The sequence below is a fragment of the Pyxicephalus adspersus genome, chromosome 9, assembly GCF_032062135.1.
Source record: "Pyxicephalus adspersus chromosome 9, UCB_Pads_2.0, whole genome shotgun sequence".
In the NCBI taxonomy this organism is placed as follows: domain Eukaryota; kingdom Metazoa; phylum Chordata; class Amphibia; order Anura; family Pyxicephalidae; genus Pyxicephalus; species Pyxicephalus adspersus.
In genome coordinates, this window is record NC_092866.1 from 21,269,914 (window position 1) to 21,294,816 (window position 24,903).

At 37.3% G+C, this 24,903-nt stretch overlaps 1 protein-coding gene across 3 annotated transcripts; it reads left to right on the top strand.

The window, feature by feature from the left end:
• The first annotated feature begins 1,658 nt into the window (after positions 1 to 1,658).
• Positions 1,659 to 24,406, top strand: ZDHHC1 (zDHHC palmitoyltransferase 1). Of its 3 annotated transcripts, none has more exons than XM_072422905.1 (13): positions 1,659 to 1,924; positions 8,725 to 8,835; positions 8,994 to 9,103; positions 10,072 to 10,290; positions 11,650 to 11,825; positions 13,844 to 13,945; positions 14,981 to 15,105; positions 16,032 to 16,190; positions 17,172 to 17,287; positions 18,794 to 18,876; positions 21,393 to 21,483; positions 22,364 to 22,472; positions 23,852 to 24,406. In XM_072422905.1, exons 4-13 carry the CDS (start codon positions 10,072 to 10,074, stop codon positions 24,343 to 24,345), a joined length of 1,674 nt encoding a protein of 557 aa, XP_072279006.1. In that variant the 5' UTR covers positions 1,659 to 1,924; positions 8,725 to 8,835; positions 8,994 to 9,103; the 3' UTR covers positions 24,346 to 24,406. The 3 variants fall into 3 exon arrangements, with proteins under 3 accessions (XP_072279006.1, XP_072279005.1, XP_072279007.1); XM_072422906.1 differs by lacking the exon at positions 1,659 to 1,924 and adding an exon at positions 5,342 to 5,604; XM_072422904.1 differs by having other exon boundaries at positions 8,725 to 9,103.
• The last annotated feature ends 497 nt before the right edge of the window (positions 24,407 to 24,903 follow it).

Genomic DNA, 24,903 nt, shown 5'->3' on the forward strand with positions numbered 1-24,903 from the left:
AATAAAAGGGTTGTCTACTCTTTTAAGTAAAGAAAAAATTCTGATGATAGGTCTGCTTGGTGCAACAACTAAAGTCGTGATCCTGTGGCTTGATTATATCAGCCTACAAGGTATTTATGCATGCATACTGTACTGACGTGTCCCATAGACAACTATAGGGCTGTGCTTCGCATGCATAACTACATTGCTTGCAACGTAAACAAAGACTGTGACCCTGTAGATATTAGAAAATTGGAATCTATAGAGGGAGGTGATGGTCAGAAAAAGGGAGATGAGTGGGATTTGAACAGGGGTGTTGGTATATTTTGTCCTTTAAACCAGCGGTCGCCAACTGGTGGTCTGCAAAACGATTTTGGTGGTCCACGAATCTGGCCAGTGCACCCCTAATGGGGTCAGGAGAAGGATCCCGCTGGGGGGACGCACTGGCCAGGGCTGCGGAACATGTCCCCTGTGAAGATCCCTGGCTCAGGGAAGTGGGCGAGCTGTGTTTCACGACACAACCCACCCACTCTCCCATCGCAGGCTCAGGGTTTTGGCGTTATGACATCACTATGAGGAGGTTCTTCCCCTTTGATTGACAACCGGCTGCCTGCGCATGCGCGGTCAGGAGCCAGTAGTTTTAGTGGTCTGCTGGACCAAAAAGGTTGGCGACTGCTGCTTTAAAATGCAAGGACAAAAAAAGCAGTAACCAGTGGACGCCAAACTTTTGGACCTCACAGACCACTAAATTCATAATTTTAAATCCTGTGGACCATTAATATGAGTTTTTTTAATAAATATAAATACATTTGTAAAATAATGATCTTCCTAATGGTGCTGATTAGGACTGTAGAGGCTCTGATTCATTGATCAGCTCACAATTAGGTGAAGTATTACTATTGTTACTTTCATCATTAGTTGCATTATCTTTGGTATTACTAAAGAAATGCAAAATGCTCTTTCTCACTCATTATGGGTTTATTTCATTCCAATCTAAGACCAAACAAGAAATGATAGTTATCAAAGTCATTTGGTATTTGATGCCAATAAATATAACAGTAAAGAAAATACACAGCTAAGGTCATACTTACCTAAAAGACCATCTGAGAAATAAACAAATAAAATAAAACAATCTGATAAGAATTGGTATTGGTGGAGCGGGGTAACTGTTGTAATGATGAAACAATACTGAAGTGTGCGGCTCGGGAACGGTTCCTCATACAACTTGAGACTACACTGACGTCACGCTGCGCCTCCCTTGTTTTTCCCTCTCTAGTACAGTTTGTGAAATTTAGTGAAATATAAAGGTGAAAATTGTCATTCAGAATATAGGAATTTATTATTATATTTTTTTTGTTTTATTATTACTATAACATAAAAATTGCAAATGTCCAAATTTTCCTGTTGACCACCAAATTTTTCTTGGCATGTAAGAAAATGACATAATTATATATATATATATAGATATAGATATATATATATATATAGATATAGATTGTAAGCTCTTCGGGGCAGGGTCCTCTCCTCCTGTATCACTGTCTGTATTAGTCTGTCATTTTCATATATATATATATATATATATATATATATATATATAAATATATACACAGGTATTTGCTGAGAATATATTTCAGTAAAAACATTCGCCCATTCTTTCCTCAGATGTTACTCTGCTCTGAACAATTCTATGAACAATGTGAGAGGGGGAAAGCCTAAAAGAGACTGGCCGAGCGTAAACACAGAGCGAGCTTCTTGATTGGAAGAAGCAGCGTCACATGACCATCAGCATCCCAGCCCGGAAGTGTGAGGATCCAGTGGACACAGGAGAGGGATTTCCAGGAGCTCTGGAACAATAAGGAGGGTTATGAAGATGGGGACACCGTGTAGTGGATGGGCTGTGCTGTGATTACACTACAAGGAGCTCTGGAGACATGAAGACTGAAAGGTATGCAATGAATTCAGTCTTTGTGTTATTCTTCTTTTCTGTTTGTTGTACAGCTTGACATACACTATGTAATGTTTTTAATTGATTGAACAAAAATGCAGAATTTAGCAAAAAATTATCATAAGATTTTTGGAAACAGCGTAGATCAGAAATTGATCTGGCATTGTGCTGATTGATTACTAATGTTATTATTACCTTGTATTATATATTGCCAACATATAACGCAGCGCTTTACAAAGTCCATAGTCATGTGACTGACCCCCTCGCTGGCACTGCCATAGTCATGTCAATAACACAAGTAAGACCAGTTTTTTAGGGGCAGCCAGTTTACTCATTGTTATGTTTTTGAAGCATCATATAGATCAACATTAGTTATTTCTCCACAATCAATCTTTCAATTAGATGCAATGGTAAAACGGATCGTAATACAGATCAATATCAATTAAATGGATGGTTCAGGTAGTCCCCAGGTTACATAAGAGATAGGGACTGTAGGTTTGTTCTTAAGTTGAATTTGTATGTAAGTCAGGACAGATACATTATTTTAATAAATGCAATTAGGAGAGATGTTTGTCTCCACATATTATTAGGCAGTGTGGTGTCAGTTACTGTCACTGTGAGCTAATCACAAACAAAGCAAAAAAAACAAAAAACTTTATGGAGTGTAGACATTTATTAACTTCTGGAGCAAGCTGTGCTTTGATGTGCAAAAAGAAACAACTGCAGAGTTTGTCCTGGTCATTAAAGAGTTACAAGAAGCTGCAGGAAGAGCTCAGTCTCAGCTGTGTTTAGCAAATCATGCAACCCCCACCCACCCCCATAAAACCTAATTTCTTTACACAATTGAGCAGAGAAGCCCGATCGTATCTAGGAAGTCGTCTGTATGTCAGATTCCTTAACTCAAGGACTACCTGTACAGTTGAATGCCAATTGGAAAGATCGATTATTGGTGATAGGAGTTATAATTGTACCTTTATTGAGAGAACATTGCATAGGGTATCCCTGGCGTTACTGTTCTCTTTCCCAGCTCCAATACTGATACTTACCTGTCCCTGATCCACTCAGATCCCTACCCCCCACCACCCGGTCCATGAAGTCTCTGTGCAGAATCTTCCCTGTGGCCTTACACATGACAGCATTGCTAAGTCTGTTATTGTAAAAAATTAAAGCTGAACTAAACCCCATGTTACTCCCCTGTCATCATCTCCTCAGAGGGCTCCACCATCTTCTTCTTACTTGCAATCTTTGGCCTTCTTGATTGGGTGGACCAGGTGATGTAACTCAGTGGTCTCCAACCTTTTTCGAACCTATGGACCACTAAGATTACGGGGTCCGCACCGCACATGCGCGGGGAGCCATGTATTATCGAACTTTCCCCATAGTGACGTCATGATGGCAGAACCCACCCACTCTCCCATCACAGGCTTGGACCCGTCCACCGCCCTGACCTTGCAATCTGTATAGGAGACATGGTCCGCAGCTCTGGTCCTTCTTCTGACTCCGCTGGGGGGTGCACCGGCCAGAGCCGCAGACCACCGGTTGGTGAGCTCTGATGTAACTGACACTGATGTCATTAATTCCCATCCAGCAGAGAGGAAGCATCTAATGCTGGGTATCCTGACAACCAAACTTGCGCTGCTCGCGTGGATTTTAGCCAGAAACCTGGAGTGATGAGGCCGGTAAAACAGATTATTGCAGGAGGGACATCGGCTGTACTTTTTTACAATAATAATCTGCTCGATCAAGGACTCCTAAAAGTTGAACTTTGTTTTTACATTTGGGAATGTAAAACAGATCTAAAAGGAACGCCGGCTTACAATCTTCACGACCTCTCCTCCTTTCCAAATCACGTGGTAGATTCAAGTAGACACAGATGATTCTTGCCCTAGATGAGCATGACCGCTTGCCTCAAGCAAGAATCTGACATGCGTACAGTGGCCCCTGGATTAATGAATGTTTGAATGACCACTCTGATAGAGGAAAGCACAGCTGCTCACTTGGCCTCCCCTCTCTATTGAATGGTGTTGTGTTTACAGCGCTCATTCATTCATTCACTGAAAACAATCACAAAAGATTATTTCCAGCGACCCTCATCTGATATCAGTATGAGCTTTAGGCAGTGTACACACGTGCAATAATTGTTTGGAAACGATTGATCCACTACAGATTGTTCTATAATCGTTAACAAAAAAAGTGCACAACGACTGGTCAACAATGCCGACGAATCTTGCTGGAAACAAAGGACCGTCCCAGCGGATCTGATTGGGCGACATTCGCTCATACTCTATTTTGTGTACAGTTCAGTGGTGTAAGATTGTTCTGTGATACACTTTCTCCTGTACATGTCACTTCCTGCATCGTTCAAACGATCCTATCTAGTATGTGGACATTTTTGGTGGGTTATATGTGAACAATCGTATCATTACAGCATGTACAGAATTGTGCACAATACAAACCTTCAAAATCGGGAATAATCGTTGATCATTCATTTTCACACGACAGTTATGTGTGTACGTGTGTACCTAGCCTTAGTTGGTGAAAAATAAACTTGAAAAGTATGATTTAGAATTTTTGTTATTATTATTGTTAATAATAAACATTATTTATATAGTGCAAACATATTACGCAGCGCTGTACATTAAATAGAGGTTGCAAATGACAGACCGTGAGACAGGAGGGACTTTAGTTCTCAGTAATAAATGAATAATAAATATTATATTGTTTGCAGTACTGTGACTGTCAAATTTCATTCCTGTGATCATAGTGATGTTGGTGCATAGAAGATCCTCAAATAAGTCCCATTTCAGATAATAAACATCATTTCTGTTAAAAGAAGCAATCATTGGAGATTTTATGTAGGGATTTGTCATCGGAGCAAAAAGTTGTGCATAATTTCTCCCAGTAGTGGGCATATTTGATCACTCAGTTTTATTTTTAAACAATACTATCAAAAGTAATCCTTGTAGCTTTAGCTAAAAAGTAAAATCGTCCAAATGAGATCTACTGACCACTGATGGAGCCTAATGAGTCCATTCAGTTTATATCCAATAAGATCAGGATTGCATTACCTATTTTATCTGTTTAGATTATGAGACCCACTGATTATAAAATTACATCTCGGTTTAAAGATCCCTCATTCTGCTAATTTAAGAAGCACTTACCATTACCATGTTCAATGTGCTGTGACAAAACTGCAACCAATCTTTTTTTTTTTAATGGCATGGCATGAAAACATAGGAAATAAAGCCATTTGCCAGCACTGCTTTGTAAACAAGTCCTTGACTGGAGGGTGGGGAAAAGTTTGTAGCAATATGAATACAATTAGCAGTTAAATGGCACATGTATTTTGCATATCAAAGCACCAGAGTTAAAGAAGGGACATTTAAGTAAAGCTCAGGGAAAAAAAGGTTTGGTCCTAAAAGAAGGTCAGTCCTTCCAGATGAGGAACAGTTTACAACTTTTTGTAATTATAGTCTCCTGGGGCAACCATTACGTACACTGCAAGTTTTAGGTGTCAGCAAGTTTCTGCCAGGTAGCTTAGAGACTGTACATAGAAACTGCCAACCAACTATTTACTCTGATTGTGCGAGTGAAGGGGGTAATTAAGTAGAAGCAAGCACCTTGTGTATTTACAGATCTATAGACCTTCAGCAGGATCTCACAACTGTCCGGATTGTAAGGTAAAATATTACGCTTTATTAAATGATTGCTCCTACTTTCTGCTCATTTAAAAGCTACCCATTGCTACCCATCTTCTGTCTTTTGAAACCCTCTCTACTTTCCACCACTACATATCTCCCCTCCTATTGTTTGTTACTTCCCCCACCTCCTAGATTGTAAGCTCTTCACGGCAGGGTCCTCTCCTCCTCCTGTGTCACTGTCTGTATCTGTCATTTGCAACCCCTATTAAATGTACAGCGCTGTGCAATATGTTGGCACTATATAAATCCTGTTTATTAATAATATTAATAAAATGATTACGCTGAGGAAGGCATGCTGAACTTTTGTAGGTTTATTTCTTGCAAGTTTTTTGCAGTGTGTATTATTATCTTGTATTTATAAGACCTGACATACTGTATATCACAGCTGTTTACGGAGTCCATAGCCAATGTTACTAACTGTGACTTGGGAGCTTACAATCTAATATGCTTCTGCCATAGTCAAATGTCTCTTATATATTAATAAGCCAGAATTGTCTTGTAGTTTGACCCATGATTACATTTTAGCCAGGACATATATATTAGTCTTAGACTGTCAAACTTACACAATAGATAACAATTAAAAGTCTAATTTTTTTCTAATATATTTTGTAAATTTGAATGTATATATATGGCATGCAGCATTGTGTGGAGGTAGCAAACAGCTACTAATTATTGGTCTTGGACGGTTTTAGGGACATTAGATTATGAACCCCTAAGTGACATAACCACTCTATATTGCGCTGCCCTATATGTTGGCATTATATAAATAAAAGATGATAACCTGGCAATGTAGTTCTCATTTGATGTAAATAATACACCCTGAAGAATCTAAATTCACAGGAATGACTATTGAAATTACACTTAAAGTTGAACGAAAGGGCGATGCCCCTTCTGTAGTAATCTCTCCTACCTGCTTAAATGCTTTGGGTAACTGGAAATACCAGGATACCTGGCAGCCCCGGCTTCCTCTGCGTGTGCTGGGATTGAATGAACTCCTATGTGCCTGCGCTGGAGATACGTCATCCTGGCCCAGCCAATCAAGATGGCTAAAATCGAAAGAAGGAAGAAGAGAAGAAAAATGGTAATGCCCTGCAATGGTATAGAGATAGGTGAATAGTGAGGGTTTAATTCCACTTTAAAAATGATGCAGAAAAGTGTGATTTTCTGACCCTAGCAGTTAAAAAAAAACATTTCACAAAAGAGAGTGTAGTGCAAATTTTAAATACCATTGTTGATAAAACAGCAGGAAGACTATATGGAAATTGCTGTTGGCAAGTTTTGGCAAGGCTGGAAAAATTCTTCAGGCATTTGTACTTTTTAGTTGCCTTGCAAACCCATAGCAATCAATCCAAGTAGAATTTGGTTTAGTAGTGACAATGACTACATCTGGTCTGGTATCAAAAGTAGCTATTTCCAATTTTAGGCTTTATGGACAAAATATTTTATATATTTTTGATACAAACAATCACATCATTACAACATGTATTACTGTATTTTAGCTAATTGTGCAACAAATCTTTGTGCAAACTGCTCTATGAATTCTGGTGTCATTACTAATAATATATATATTTTTTTTTTTGGGGGGAGGAGTAGGGGTCTTGGTAAAGCAGGAACATCCTGAGTTGAGATTGAAGTAAACAATATTATATCATCCTCAAAAAAAAAGCAGAGTGAACCTCTTGATCATAGGTTTGAATTTTATGTAGGGAGGGGGATAAAACAGCACCTAGCACCTCAAGCTGAATTTTATAGTAAAGGAGAAGGAGGGTGTCCTTCCCTGGTGCCATGATGTAAAGGCAGGCGGTAACTGAATCTGTATAAATGGTCCTCTTAAATCTCTTCTTTTTTTTTTTTTTTTAATTATAAATGCTTCTTAAGACCTTAAGAACTACCTAAACCATGAATATGGTGCATGTGTGCTGTGCTGAGATCCATTCTACCATTTTTGGGCTGCAGGGAGACCCCACTAGCCAGCATACTCACACGAAAATGGAAAATGCAATATAAACATTCTTCAATTTGCCCTAAAGAAACACAGACAGCATTCAAGATAAAAAAAAAATATTCATGCATGGCAGCAAGTAAATGTGGCTATAGGATGAATTGTACAACATCACATGGGTTACTATATTTCCCCATTCCAAAAAAAAAAAAAAAATGTTGTGCAGTTATCAGCCCTCCCTTGACATTAATCCATGGTCTGGGCGAGGCTTTCATAAAAGGAAAATCTGACTTCATAAATCCCTAAAATGTTTTCAATTTTCCACTTCTGGTTTAAAACAGCAAATAAAGGTGTGAGTACCAAGTTATTTTCTGGTTTATTTTAACCCCCTAATTTACCTAACACTGCACACGCATGAATGAAATCAATATTATTATCGTTATCGTTAAACAGGATTTATATAGCGCCAACATTTTACGCAGCGCTGTACAATAAATAGAGATTCTGTCTTTCTGATCACTTTTCTTATATAAATAGATACATTTTCTGTACATCGATTTTTACTGACATATCTGATGTATGCAAAAAGTCACTTATGATTGGTTAGCTGCTGATTTCTTATTCAGATTCACTTTAAATTGGTTTTTTTATTTATTTTTATTTAAATGGAAAGTAAACATCTGTCCATGTGTACTAACCTTTTAGAGGAACAAAAACTGTAAATTTACTTACAAAAACTTTAAACAAAAACTTACTTACATTTAACTAGGAAGCAAAAGCAAAAAATGCAAGTAGTGTTTTTTTTCCTAATGATTCCTACAGATAAACAGGGTGGTGAGGGAGAGCTCTGCCACATATCTTTGTAGGGCACTTTTTGGGGCATCAATTTCCTAGGAAAGTGTAAATAATTAAGCTGTTACTGAAAAGAAAATTGCTGCAAAAAAACATTATATGTATTTATTTTCATGTTTAACCTGTGGTGTGTTGGTGACTGGGTCTCTTTCATGCACTGACCAGTGTAAAAGTTGACATTTATGTGGTTTTCAGTGATGTTAGTAGCTATTTCAATATGGTAACATATAACACATATTTGTCAGCCAGTAAGCAGTGTCATCCTGCAGAATTCCACACTGATTGCTGTATTTTCATTTCTGTAGGTTTGGTCAGACTTCATGAGGATCCCATTTCAACAGCTGCAACCTGATGTAAGGGTTTGGGGAAACTCTGTCCTGGCCACACCAAGCAGATCTGGAGAATCCGACTTCTGAGTATGGATGTGTTTCCTTACTGAACTTTTTTCATTTGCAGTCACTTGACTGTGAAGGCAGCAACCACTCTCTGTCATGTGGATTATTAACCTCTTCACATTCAGTGTTGGGCAGAACACAACTATTTACTATCCGATTTATTCCTTGTGTATGTTTAGGCCCAGAAGAATCCTTGAATGAGCAGAAATAGCCAATTCTGGAAAAAATATCAACAAATCTAAAGATCCAGTGCTTCCAGCAGCTGGCCTGATTGGCCAATAATGTTCTGGTGAGTTTATCTAAGATTTGTGTTATGCTGTTCAGATTTACTTCAATGTATCTAATAAGAAATTAAAGAAAATTACCCTTCCCCTATCAGTAATTCCTAATTCCCTCAGCAGTAGGATTTTTAATAGCATAGGAGCCATAATCTTTTGCTTTACTTTCAGAGCAAACTGACGATATACCTGTGGTCAAGGCTTTTCAGACCTTAACCTGGTACAGAATCTCAATATTTGGTAATACCAATCATTAGTGCTCATTTTAGTGATAATTTCCTGACAAAGTAGGAATAAACGCACACTGCACTGACAGTACTGTTCTATGGAGGGTAGTAAAAGAGAGTGGTCAATGGCAGTCCTGGTACTGGTGTGCTGACACTAGATATTACCCAACCTTTCTTAACCTTTTTACATGGGGAACCCTTGAAATAACTTTTATGTCTTGGAACCCCTGACAATATCCACAGCTCACAGTACGTTAGTGGTGGTCATTGGGAGGAATGTAACCCTTAATGATAGGCAAAAAGATTATTAGTAGCTGACCCGAGAGGCACATAATGCTCTTTAGTCAAGGAGCACCCAGCAACCTCTGGAGGAATCCTGGTTCAGAACCACTGTTTTGAGTGTCTTGAGTGTCTGTTCAAGGCTATAAAGGCACTCTAAATGCAAGATCTCTGTGTGGATAAGGTAAAATATATTGAGAATTACAAAATAAATTACAATATACAAGAGTTATTAAACCCTTTGCTCAATCCTGTGAACCCTCGATGATATATGTGGGTTACCAAACGCTTTGTTGAACCCTATGAGCCCTCTATGATATATGGGGGTTACCAAAATCAAAAGTCTATTGGACAGTTTAACTCTTTGCCAAAAATAAATATGATCTTGTAACAATATTAAACAGTAAAATCACCTCAAATGGTTCACAGACATACCTCTCTATATAAGCATTATGGTATTTCCCTTTTTACAGATGACCATCTGCAGGAAGCCATCTGGGAAGACCGTGCCTGGAAAGGCGGGTGAAGATGCTGCAGTTGAGTCGTCCCAACATTCCCGAAAGAATGGCTGGAGTTGGCCTCCACATCCTTTACAGTTTGTGGCCTGGATCACATACCTTCTGTTTACAGTCGTTGGATTTGGTGTCCTTGTCCCCCTATTACCCCGACACTGGGTAGCTGCTGGCTATGTGGTATCCTTTTAATGTAGATGTACAGTCATTTTATTATCTTTGAAGCTGCAGTAATGCAGAAAGCTTAAATGCTGAAATTACACCAATTGGTGGCAAACTTCATAGATTGTAAATTACTTTGTTACAAATTACTGTTTTAAAATGCCACTTTAGTAGCAAAGTGCCAACACATTCTTTTAAAAATAGTGCTTGGCCTATGTGAAAAAACATGTTTGTTTGTTTCATAGTGAATACCTCACTTCAGGATCTGTCAAATAAATATATCCCGTGGCTGTAAAGCCCCTAGATAACTACTGCAATCTTGTATTTTACCTGTACCTGGTGTATTAGACTTACCTGTACCTCTGAGATCTGAGACCATCATGGTGATTAAGAGTGAGGAGCATTGGGATATACATTTTTTTTGGTTTGGTGATCTCCCCTTGATACTGTAACCCAAAAGATCTGATTTGTAAGCTATCATATACCAGCACCCAGGGCTTAGACCTTTTTAACAAGTGTTGTTGTCTGGAACCCCATTGGGGAGGTTCACTGCTCCACAGATTATAAAAGTATCCATAGGAGGTTCTTTACTACTAAAATGTATATACCAAAGATATTTGGATATAAAACATATAAATGCTTTATTGTAAAATCCCACAAGTCCCACAAACCCAAAGCATTTCTTACCACTCCCCTTAAGAAAAACAAAACAAAAAAACAAATCTCTCCCAAAATAGTGGAAAAATATATGAGAGGTTAACCACTATATGTCAGTGTTATAGAGTGCAAAAGATGGAGAACTTTAAAAAGGAGACATTAAAGATGCATGATGGTGCACAAAGTATAAAAAAACTTCAGTGCAGGAAAATATAAGTCAGATAAAACCCACCCTGTCTTGGAAGGAGGAAATCCATCATCTAGCCCTTTCCTTCCCTGGCTTACTGTCCATGGCCCACCATTGTCACCTAGGATGGTCTGCATGGCATACAAATGCCCACTTCTCCAAAATGATATCTGCCAATCAAAGTATTTTGATATTTGCCATCCTACTGCTTGCATCATCACTGAGGTCTCTTAAAAGGAGTAATAAAGAAGCCCGGTTTTGTGATATTCTTAAAAAAGACAGTTGATGAGGGGCAAGAGTGGAACATGATAAGGAAAATATATGTAAAAAAAATTTTAGCTGTCAAATGCACAGGTCAGTACAGGTACCAAAGTTCTGCATTTCACATAACTCAGTGGGAGAAAACACAACATGTCCATGTTGAGAATGATAACTGGTGAGATTGCTTGTGGTTTAGTTCAGAGATATGGACGGGATATCCAGAGTTTTCAGTTCTCTGTTTTTGTTATTGTTCTTTAACCCCTTTCATGCAGTGTATGGGCGCACTGTTTGCATTACACCTCGTTGTCCATTTTTTGGCGGTGACAGTCGATCCAGCAGATGGGAATGTACGTGCCAAGAACTCTCCTGGCCCACTGCCCGTGTTCGATAGGACCAAGCATGCTCATGTCATTGAAAACATGCATTGTTACATCTGTGAGGTGGATGTGTAAGTAGAGGTTTCTGTGTCTGCTTCATTGTCCGTTAGATGGAGCAACGCTGGTTCAGAGAAATGGGATGAAGAAACTGTTAAAATAAATATGCTATATTAATTAATAGTACATTTGCCTTAGTTTGTTTCAAGAGCCATTTAAATCAGATTTCCCGTGATTTTTTGATAGGTGGCAATGCACACTTGTTGCTTGAAATGATTCTTTAAGAGTAAAAAATTTCTTTGACAAGTAAAGTAATATGAGGACAGCACACATAAATAAGAAAACATTACTTAAGCTTTTACATTTCTTGGATCTTTGCCAAGCTGGGTGATGGACCAGCATCCAAGCTTTGATGTATTTAGTTTACATTGCATTGTCCTGCATACAGTGCAGTTCTATAATTACTGTGCTTTTCTGCTCAGATGCACATGCTGATTTCTGTAATTTAACAAACAGTTAGACCCTGCAGGGAGCTTGTAAAAGACCCATGAGGCTTTTGAATTAGAGTGGGCTACAGCTGTACACGGCACGGCTTCAGGGCAATTTGTAGAAGTCACCAGAGAGGATGACACATCTCTCCTCTGCACTTTGATGATTATTAAGACCTGTGTTCGGTGTACAAAAAGAATAATGGATAAAGAATCAAGAGAGAGGTGTTCCAGGAGTGTCTATAGTGGAAAGGGGTAGTCCAATGCGGACTGTAGTGATAGATGTATCAATATTTCATCTAATTAACAGTTTGATCATCATTTAATAATTTTAATTTAGAATTAAAACAAGAAAAAAAATCCTATATCGATCATAATACTTTTATTGACCAAAGTCAATCAGGAGCTGTTAACAATAATAGCATTTCAGTCTACCAGTGCATCTCTACCGAGTTTGTAGTTCATATGCAAAGACCTAAAGCAAAGGTGGACAGTAGCTCAGACTGAAATAAATCATCATAATGGCTTTAAAATTTTGGTGCAAGCCTTTGTTAAAAAAAAAAAGCACATGATTTTGTTATTGGTACACCTGTCATTGTTATGAAGTTAATATACTTAATAAAGGGAAATATTTTTATAAACCGACATGGCCATAAGAATCAGTTTGCAATTGCTATCAAGAAATCAGGTTGATTGCAAGAAGTCTGTTGCCGGAGGAATAGTGGAATCCAAAGAACTGCAATAGCTTTTGTTGCTTGAGTCATGCTAATCACCATTAGCTCCATCTTTAGAAACCTAAATTTATTTAAACTCCTAAAGTAGACATACCCAGAGGATGTTTTACACATTTTAATGATGCAAATGTGAGCACAATTAATGTTCTACATTTTGTCACTTTACTTTAGGGATTGGTTTAGATGGGCAAGGAAGTTGCAGCATGTTTACTACCACTTACTCACACCCATGAACTGTGCCCATGACTAAAATGCTACATTTAGCGTCTCACGCTAAAATGCAGATCTCACTGCGCATGCATGATCGTCATCTCCTTCCTCTATGTGACAGAAAGTGTCCTTGGGCATGCGCAGAAGGAGCAGCCAAGAGCCTTCCCAGATGCATGACTTGGGTATCTCAGGAGGCTCTGCGCTCCCATTCAGTCTTGACAGAAAGTGGAGGTGCTTCACGCTTGACTTGTGAGGTGCCAACCACTGGGAGCCATCCAGGAATGTCTGTTCCCAATACCCCTCTGAAAAAGTAACATATATAACAATATACATTACCATTTATTTATCATGATTAACCCAAATCTGAGTTTGTAAAATTTTTTCACATCTTGTCAAAAACATTCTGTGTATAGCCAATCATTGACAGGTTATCTAAGAACACTTGAAATTTTAAAAATATATTTGCTCCAAGAGTACTAGTTTACTCTTTTTGTTCTTTTCCTCAGTATGTGTTTATGTGACGACATTGTTAAGGTTTGTCCTGTTTTTGTAGTGCTGTTTCATTTTCATGTCCATGCATTAAATTTGTACCCAAATTCTTTCTGGCATTGCACTTTTACTTGTACTATTCAAACTTTAACACCAATTTTGTCTTCGCAGGGGTGCCAAATCCAAGCACTGCAGTTTATGCAATAAGTGTGTCAGTAATTTTGACCACCACTGCAAATGGCTAAATAACTGCGTGGGAGGCAAAAACTACTGGTAAGGAGCCTAATATATATGCTAAGTATTCTACCAACATCTAACCTGCTTGTGAGTTTAGTGACCTCTGTACATAAACAAAACCTTCAGCTTACATGGATATGATCACCAAATTTCCTATAGCTGGTGGAGTATAGATTTCCACTGAGAATGGAAAGTTGTACTACAATCCTGAATAAATATATATATATATATATATATATATATATATATATATATATATAATTACAGGTAGTCCCTGGGTTAAGGACATCTGACATACGGACGCCTCCTAGATACAAACAGGCTTCCCTGCTCGCTCCTGTGCAGGACGGAGGCTGTAGGGGGGAGGGGCGGTTTGCATGACTTGATGAAATCTTTTGCTAAACACTTTTTTATTTTTTGCTTTGTGATTAATAACTAATAATATGTTGAGACAAACATCTGTCCTAATTGCATTTATTAAAATAATGTACCTGTTCCGACTTACAAATTCGGAATACAAATTCAATTTAAGAACAAATCTACAGTCCCTATCTGGTATGTAACTTGGGGACTACCTGTATATATAACAATCCTTATCTTATGTTTTTTTATATTCTGGTAAATTCTAATCTCTATTCTACTATCTGTAGTCCCTGAGTTATTTTCAATTTTTGTGCACACCCTCTGAAATTGTAAAAAGGGAGATTACTGGAAAAGTATCAACTACTAAAGAATGAACCAGGATTTTGCAATAACAGATGAAGGCAGTGAAACTAAATAAAATCAGTTGTCTCTTTGTTTCTGACACTTTCAAGTTAATTGCATTGGAGTTTGTGGTAGAAGAGTTCAGGGATTTGTTTATAATTAAAACACAGACCATTTGGCGATGGGAAATTTGGCGTTAATCAAGGACTGACAGCACAGAAACATTTTAATCATTAAAACTGAATGAAAATTTGTACTTTTTTAACTAGAGCACCATATAATGTAATGTTCTTAATGATTTCAGTTTACAGTATTCACCTAAAAGATGTTTGTTTTTTTTTTCAACTCTTTTTAACTCTTTTTTAGGCTGTTTTTTAACTGTCTTGTATCTGCATTCCTGGGCACCATAGTGCTGAGTTCCATTTCATCTTACGTGTTTCTGGAATACTTTGTTGATCCATCAGTGTTGAAGAGTGACAAACATTTTGAAGGTACAGTTTTAGATTTTCATGTAAAGTCTTAATTTTATTATGTTTACGAGAATAAGGTAAATAATACTAAGTAAATCTGTAATGCGATAAATATGAATTGGGAAATTAAGAAGCTGTGGTTGCTGACTTGCTTTTAAAGTTGGATCTGACAGGGCTGTCATCTGGATCCTGACTTTAAACCTAGTGTGTGTGGAACAAGTATGTAGGTAGACCATTCAGTCATTAGGAATACAGTACAGTAAAAAAAAAAACGTGTGACTTTAAAAAAAAAAAACACTTCATTAACCATAGTATATGGGTTGTGATGTGCTGTGGTGCAATGCGCATTACTGTACAATGAATGGCACCACAACACCCAACATAGAAATCTTGCATTTCCATACTTTGTAGTAGTGCCCTACAATACACATGTGTGAGTGAAACCAATGTTTTCATGTACAGTTACTTTTGCTGTAACAATATAGAATTAATCTTTTCTTAAAACCTTTTGAATAGAAATGATTTAAACAGAGCAGAATAGAAAGGATTTGATTTTAAGTTGACTATATATGACAGAAATGATTGATCATAAAAGAGGAGAGGAGAAAATTAATTAATAGTATAGATTGTACATTTCTCTTGGTGCAGTTAGAGATTGCACATGAAAACATTTATTATTTAAACATTTGATGTTGCCCAAAGTACAGCTCCCCCTAAGCATTGAATAGGGTTGAAGCCCATGTGCAAAAAGAACCTGACATTTTCGGAAGAAATGTTGCATGGCTCCTAGGAAGGGTTAAGGATTAAAGCAAGTTTTCCCCTTGTGGGCAATGTAGGAGAGTTAAAATATTCTTTACAGTTGTTCTATATTTCCTATGATGTTTAGCAGTGAGAAATCTAAATTGAATAATCATTCCATATTGTTTCTGTGTACATGTGTTTTCCAGGTGTGAAGAACCTGTCAGATGTATGGTATGTGTTCCTTCCAGCTTGTCCAATAGAAACCCAAGCGTCTGTGATTTTGGGCCTGGCAGCTCTTGTTTCAGTAATGGGGCTTATTACCATTTTCCTGATAGGGCAGCTTCTCTGCTTTCACATCTACCTCTGTAAGTGACAGAATGTGATATTGGAATGTGTTTCATTTATATATGTTGTTAAATGTTTGCACATTATTTCATTTTTTTAAACAATTTTTCTATCCCTGAGATATTTCTCCCATTTAATTAGTACCACCACCACACTGGCGGTGATACCGATTGCCAACACGCGTTGGAGGTTAGAGCAAGATGCTATATAGTTAACAGAACTTTTTTTCTTGGTGCACCCGTAATGTTCTTGAGCTTCTTATTAGTTTATAATGTTGTGTTACATTTTACAGGGTACATAATCTAGTGGCATCCGCTTCTTATATGAAATATGACTGCCACAGTTTCCCAAACATACTCAATAGCATCAAATGTGGTTGGATGTTAATGATGTCTTTAAATTGTGGAACAAAATCAAAGTAGCGGAAGGAAACCTTTCCAACATGGAAAAACATAAAAACTCTTTTTAGATAATTCTCTGGTAGAGATTAAAAACCAAGATCCAGTCTTTTCAGTGCCATGGTGCTATACACAAAGCCACCTTGCTGCCCAATTCTTTCCCTGCAGGGGTGGAAGTTACTTTTTTTTTCTTTTTTTATAAAAAGCTTTTTTTTATAGCAATTGTAATTACAAATTGGAGTTTTTCTTGATCAGAATTTTGTGCACTAATATTCCTAAAGCAAACCTGCACTTTAGCAATATGCTGTAAGTTTTACCATTTTTGACATAAGATTGCACTAATTCCTACAAAGTTTCTATAAATCTGTTCTTGGTTCCCTTGGTGCGCGCTAAAACAACTCTGGTTTAAGGGTAAGAGGAAGAATTACATAAATGATCTATTGCCAGGGGGTAAGGCATGCCAAAATTCCCCTCCCAAGTGTGCACCTTAAATTATGCAGACAATATTAGCAGATGTTTTCTTTCTATATAAGTACAATTTATAATACTTTGTTTTAAACAATTATTATGCCAAGCTAAACAGTATCACCCTTTCTTTTGTAGTGTGGAATAAGCTTAGCACATATGAGTACATAATGCACCAACGGCAGAAGCAGGAAATGAAATCAAATAGCAAGTGTCTAGAAGAGGGGAAGATGCCACCTACAGCCAATGCCCAGGTAAAGGCAGAAAAGTGACTAAAGGCAGTTTATTGGATTTTAGAAGGCTTTTATGCTGCAGGTAATATGAAGTTTGCTATTGGGCAAAAACACAATTGCAGTGTAAACGGCCGCTTGAATTTTCATTAATGTGAACAGCAAAAGACCCAATACGTGCCCTGCCTATAGGAATGATGTGAGGCTGGGAATAAACTAGTTGGATAGTTTTTTTATCTTTTGGATCAGGTAAAATAACCATGTAGTAATAACTAATAACTATTTAATGTACTGCCAACCTAAGTTAAAAAAAAAAAACTTAGACATGTAGCCTGTTTTAGTACAGTGATGCTAAAGAATACGTAGACTTACAACTTACATTGAATAAAAGAATGAACCTGTTAAAATAATGTGTACACAGAATTGGCATGTTTCAGGGACCACGGGGGGCAGCTAAAGACTTTTTTCCTATTTGCAAATATGACATATGGGTTACACAATGTTTGACTACTTTAACTGCTTAGAAAGAGAAATAATTTGCTACATGAGTAGCTAAGCACTTTTACAGTTGTGCCTCTTTTTACTTTTTAACTAAAGTAGCCAACCTTGAGATTGTTACCTACAGGCCCATCAATGCTATACAAATAAAACACCTGTAAAAGTTAAGCTACGTACACACTTCCAATTATTATCGTTGGAAAACGAACGACGAACGATCCTGCACGATATATACGAACGATCGTATAGCACCGATCCTGCACATAGAGATAACGACACGATCGTTCGTAGATATTGTACACACAATAGATACGATCGTTTAAGCGATAGAGAAACTATGTGCACGACAGGAAAGTGAACGAACGTTCGTTCATTACGCATGCTCTGAACATGGACGATCAACGAACGACCGTACACACGAACGATGTTCAACGATCGTCGTCCAATCCGATCCGCCGGTCCGGTCGTTCGTTTCCAACGACTTTCCTCGTTCGTCGGCGTCATTGGTTACTTTTTTACGAACGATTTTTTGCCCAATCGATCGTCGTTCGATTGGAACGATAAAAATTGGAAGTGTGTACGCACCTTTAGAAACATAATTAACTTGCAACCAGCTTCTGTTTTTGGCACCTAGCGATGGTGACATTTATGTTATTTGTATGTATGTATTTATGATACATTTATTCATATTCTGGAAATGCAGAAGATCCCAAAAAATCCAAATTTTATTTAAAAATTTTCCAGCACAGTGTAAAAGTATCTTTGGGATGCATAGTGTTCCTAGGATCCTGCTGGATTGGTCATGATGTCATCCTCTCCGGTGTTTTTCTTCACAGTCGATCTGTTGCTAGGTATACTACAGCATCTTCCCATGATTGGGCTTCTATGATCAGGTTCACTTTAAATGCCCAGAGTAAGATACCACAGGGAAGCCAGTATATTAACAGAATGTAGACATTTGTAACGGTTAAGGGTATATTGTTTTTAGGGGTATAGTGGTCCTCTAAATTCACATTCTGCTTTGTTTCTCAGGAGGAAAGTTATGGAGGAAGCCTCATATACACTAACCCTGATGTACTGATTGAAGGTCCTTCATCAGGATCACTGAACACTGAGTAAGTGAAAATCTTAATCCTAAATATTTAAATAGTCTGAATTTTAGTAGTATTCTGTATGTATGTAAACATTATGTTTTTTTATTTAAACCATTCACACAGATAAAGATTCTTTGCTTGCATAAAAACACAGGGATTCTAATATTCAGTAATTTTGTAAACAAATATATACAATAGTGTTCTCTCAAAAAAACTAAGTACACCCTCAGCCTCAGAAGCTGGTCCTGCCCTCCTGCCTGCTAAAGAGGGATTTTGCATAACTGCTTATCAGTCTCTGACATCGACAAGTTTTTTGACAACTCAGCTAAGCAAAATGTGTTCATTTTCTATATGTTTGTGGTTTTCTTTATATGAATTGCCTGTTTGAAGTATCTACAACATTTTAATTGGATTTAATTTAGGGTTTTGACTAGGTCCATCCATAAGCCTTTATTTGCTCGGTGTGCTTTGGATTAGTATTGTGTAAAAGATCCATTTCTGCTTTAACTTCAACTTCTGGGCAGGTGGCCCCTATTTTATTTAGGCTCACTTTGATATGATGCAGAGTTGACTTGATGACTTCAAGCTGCCCAGGCTCTAAAACAGGAAAGGAACCCCAAAACCCTAAAATTACTGTCACCTTGCTTTAGAGTTTTTACGAGGTTCGTCCTCCAAAATGCTGTCTTTGGGTTGTGCCAAACATATCTACTGGTATTGTGGCCAAACAACTTTATTTTTATCAATCAAATTTTTCCAGAAGGTCTGGTCTTTGCATATTAAATGAAAAACTGTGATCTTGTTCTCATCCTTTTTCCTGGCACACCTCACATGCAGGTTAAATGAAGCAATCCTTCTCTTTATATACATGTACCCTAACACACATCCCAACAGATACAATACCAAATCCCAGCTCTTCAATCATAATGCAGGAGTTAAATGGTTGGGTGTTCTTGGACACTGAAGAATCGGATCATCAGCTATACAAATTCTGGGACAATATAACAGGCCTTTAAAATCTTTTGCACTAGATTATTTTTTAGTATAATTAATACATAATTATTGATTTCAAATCATTGGTAATCTTTTTTTAATCCATTGCCACAGTCATCAACTTTATTCTGAGGGCCTTAAAGAGCTTTTTCACTCTTGGTCATGATGAAACCACACACGTCACAAGCACTGACCAGACTCTGAGAAACAAGAACACACGTTTTGCAAGTTGTAATCATTGACATTTAATCTGGAAATGATGATTCTTATTTCATGAATTTAAAGTAGTGGTAAATGTACAGATGTACTTGTGACAATTCTGCATTTTCATTTATTTTAATAATATTATTTTTATACATTATTTTTATAGCGCCATCATATTACGCAGCACTGTACAAGGTCCATAGTTGTGTCACAGCTGAATGCCTGACCAGTATTAGTGTGGAAATATTATATTTTTCCACCCAAGACAGGTCCATTTGAGTTAACGTTTTGGGTATCTTACTTGGTGGAGGGCTTTTCGAAACCCTGTCCATAAGCCTAATAAGTTTGTGTTCCATGTTCCACCCACCAGCTGCTCTATGAAAGTTAGTTAATCCTTTCACTGAGAATTCAGTCTGGGAAGTATCAGACACTTGCTGCTAACAAATGTAGAAGTCAACATGGCCTTTAATTTAAGGTGAAGTCTTATTTCTGATTTCCTTAAAATATATAATAGGTATATAATTGCATGAGGACTATGGGCAGTCATATTGACATATCTGACCTTATTCTGTATACACTGTTTTAGTGATATCAGATTCTAATGATAGAATGTTTTTTTCCAAAATACTTGGAGATTTATTAGATCGTCTTTTACTATCCTCCACCTCAGAGTTTCTTAACATTTAGAGAAGAAAAATTACTTCTATACTGGAACCCAAGAGAATTCTTGCCAAAATGTCAGCAAAGCGAATCAATGACAAATAACAAAGGCGTTAAACACATTTCAGATGTTCTTCACAATTTTTGTAAGCTTTAGTAAAGCAAAGAGAAATACATTCTGTGTGATATTTACTTTCCACTTTCTCTCTTCTAATCACAACCTTGTCTGTGTAGTTCTCTCTCCTTACACACATTCACCATATGTCTGTGGTGTTGGGTTATAATGGTTTAATTGAGAGGGTTGGTGTTGTCGTGAGTGGTTAACATTATTATGTTTTCATCCCATATAAACAAACACTGGTGAATGAGGCACAATAATCACTTTTTTATGGAATATGTTATGTTGTAGGAGTATTTGTTTTATACCATAGATTAATATTAATGTGCAAAATTTGTCAGTTTCTTTATTACTTCCATCAGTATAAACTAGGTTTATTATACAGTCATTTGACCACCCGTCCCAGTCTTAGTCTGACCCATATTTAAAAAAACTCTACCTTGCTGTATATGGATTATTTTAGAGAATGTATTTTTTTTTACACGTGAACAGGTAATGAATACAGTGCAACCTTTGCACCTAGGACAATGTTACAATATTATAAGATTTTTTTTTACTTTTCTAGCTTTCCGATGTCCTTGAATCCTGACATTGCAGATGGCAACCCTGATTCTGACCATAAACTATCACCAGCTCTACAGCCAAAGCCAAGGAAGGTAATTATTCATTATCATGTGTCTTTTATGTCTCTGGTATTATTTTCAATGTACCTTTTAACAGGGATGATGGATAATGGACTTGGAGTCAACATATTAGATGCATGTAGATATATTATACATTTGGTGTTATTATTATTACTAATGATGTTGCATGATGTCTCATATACGTATATTTGCTAATACAAAAATAGACAACATAAATCATAGAGCTGAGCATTCTGTTACAACTCTCCAGCAGCAAAATCTCATGGGAAAAGGGGACCAAACTCCCTATTGGAATATTTCCTTGCTGGCCCAAAATGCTGCTAAATTTTACTTGCTAAAGAGAGATCGGCGAGTGTGCATTATCCTCACTAACCTAGAACAAGAATGGCAGTTACATAGTAAGAATGATATCAGAAATTCATTGCAACGTTGAGCATTGTTAAAGGAAAACATGCCCCCATTCAAGAGTCTCCAAAATTTTGTGTTTATAAAATTATTGTTGTATATTATTAAAAATAAAAAAATGATTTGTTGTATAAATTAAAGCAATTATTGCTGACCATATATATTTCAATTTATTTGCTTACAGCTAACTGGTCATGACTTATTAAACTCCAGATATGCAAGATATGCATTGCCTTGATGAGTACTATTGAAATAATTCTTCAAAAATGTTTGCACATAAAATGACCACTAAACAGACTTGTTCACTCTTATACAAAGGAAAGCCACATGGGGTATTTCCTTTTAATATAGTATGGTAAATTGAAATGAAAATATGGTCATCCAATTATGCATGTAGGGAAATAGGAAAAAAAGCATTTTTTTATCGACGGGGGTTCATACCTTAACTGCATGAAGAAATGTGATAATTTGTATTATGTTTCTATAGAAGAAAAAGAAAAAGAAGAAAAGTAACAAGATATCACCAGAAGATGCAAACAAGCATGCTGATCATGATGGGCCAGGACGTGGTGTCCTTCCTGTTCATGAGGAGAATGGTATGAGACATAAAGAGCTAAGGGTCTCGCCTCATATAAGACCTGTGCTTCCATGACAGCTATTTACACCCAAATTTGTACTGTGGAATGTGAGCTTATTTATGAAAGGGGTAATTTCGCTGATAGGTATTTTTATGTATGAGAAGTTGCTAAATTTGAGGTTGATACTTAGTGTAAGGACAGATAGGTACATTACCTTGGTCAATCATCTATCTAAATGATATTGATTGAGGTTGCATTTTACTTCTCTCTATTTGGCCTCTGGGTCACTGCTTCAAGCAGGTCCGCTAAACCTAACCCTTCCAAACTTGACTGACTATTTTGACTGGCCAGTCTATAGGGATGTTCTGTGCATTTCACGAGTGCACAAAAGTTTATTTGCCCCTGCAACAAGGAATGCCAAGAATGTACGTTGAGATGCTCATGTGCTGCTTAGTGTACATTTAGAAGAAATAGAAAATAATATTTTATTCCAAAACAAACACATACAAGTCTGCATTATAAGCTTACCTGCCAGTAATATACTATGCACATTTATCACTATTAATGGGAAATGTATTCAATCAGTTGCAATTCATGCTAAAATTTCACAGCAGAAGCACTGAAGTCAGTTAAGGCTTTCCTTCAGCAGCTCAGCCTTCTCTCCTTTTCTATGTACCTTCTTTGTATTTATATTAGCGATAGGAAAGCTGAAATGCCTCACGGCTGGGAGTGTGATGACTTGAACAACTCCATTACAGTGTACTTTCTGGTTAAATTGCTGATAACAGCAGTTACAGATTGTTAATAGCTCAGATACTGCTAGTCTGAAATACATAAATATTTGAGTGTCCATAGCCTAGGCGACTACAGATTCTGTTAAGACATTAAGGCACGTTTTATGATTTTTAAAAACCTGCTGTACAAATTGCTTTTATACAATCGGAAGCACGTATGTTGATGCTTACAGTTATTCTGCCAACATTGATTTTTGGGGCGATATTTTCATGATAGAAGAGTTTCAGCACACATTCCGGAAGTCAGTGAGCACCTTCATTGTATTGATGGCTGGAAAGCAGAGACATATTGCAGGCTTGATTCTGTAACTCATGCCTAAAATAAATGTCAAAAAGAAATAATATTGTTGTGTTCTAAAGGCAGTGAGAAGTTGCTTTCATTTTCTAACCTCCCCCTAAAAAACAGGCCATTTTGTTTACATTGCCAGCACCACTGTGTTTCCATTGCATTATTATCAGTATGCAGTAATTACCAGCCAGTGGCTGTAACCATTTTGCATACTGATGAAGGGGAAGAAGGGCATTGTTCCTGTAGTGTATGATTATTTATGCAGTTGTGTAATTGGTTCTCAATATAAACAAATCATTTTTCTTTTTTTCCAGAACTTTCAGTCTCACCAGCACCACCAAGTTTGGCCAGTAACTCCCCACATTTCCCTGCACGATCTTTACCAGTCTTGGCTCCCATCCATCCGATTCAGGCAGCAGGACCTCCTGCGGAATATCATTCTGATTCTGCTGAGTCTATGGAGGAAATACCAGTTGCCCAAACTCATCTTGGCAGCTCTTCTATGAGCGAAAACCTTTTTCTCACCCCGAGAAGTCCCAGAGACTTGGCAAATGAATGTGAGCACAAAGTAAAGCCGAACTGGCCTGTGACTGCACAGAAGTTTGAGCTCCTTCCGAAAGCTCCCTCTGTTTTTGTGAGTGAGAGCAGCGGAGAACTTTTATCCAGTGGAATCACGGTTGAACCCAAAGCACAGGACACTCACTGTATACGTTACAATAAGATGTGGGTGGCAAAGGGAAAAGGAGGAGAGCAGGTTCTTTCCATCTCTAATGCTGAAGTTTCACCCTCCATCAATACTAACCGGTAGTTTAATCTTCTTTTATATGAAGGCTTTTACTTGTGTATTAAAAAATCTTTTTGATATTTCATATTTAGTAGTTGTCATTTTTTTGTTAAATGTTCAAATGCCAATTTTTTAGAATCAGTATGTAAATAAATATATCACCATAGTATTTTATTATACAGCAACATGAGATGAATAGTTGCTAACTTTTCAGAGATATTTCAATCAGACCCTTCAGTAACTTTGCTGCACAACATTCCTTTTTCATTATAAAGACATCTTTGAGCTCTGCCTTGGTGCCTTGGCATAGATAACAAATCTGCTTCAGGGAGGAAGGAATACTACAATCTTGTAACTTTGTAGCAAGTCACAAGGTAAGTGGCAGTAGCATGGAGCTGATCTGAGTCAGATATACAGTTAGGTCCATAAATATTTGGACAGAGACATTTTTTTTCCAGTTTTGGTTCTGTACATTACCACATTTAATTTTAAATGAAACAACTCAGAAACAACAACAGATTGCATAAAAATGTGAGGAACTAAAGCCTTTTTTTAACACAATCACTTCACTTCAGGGTCTCA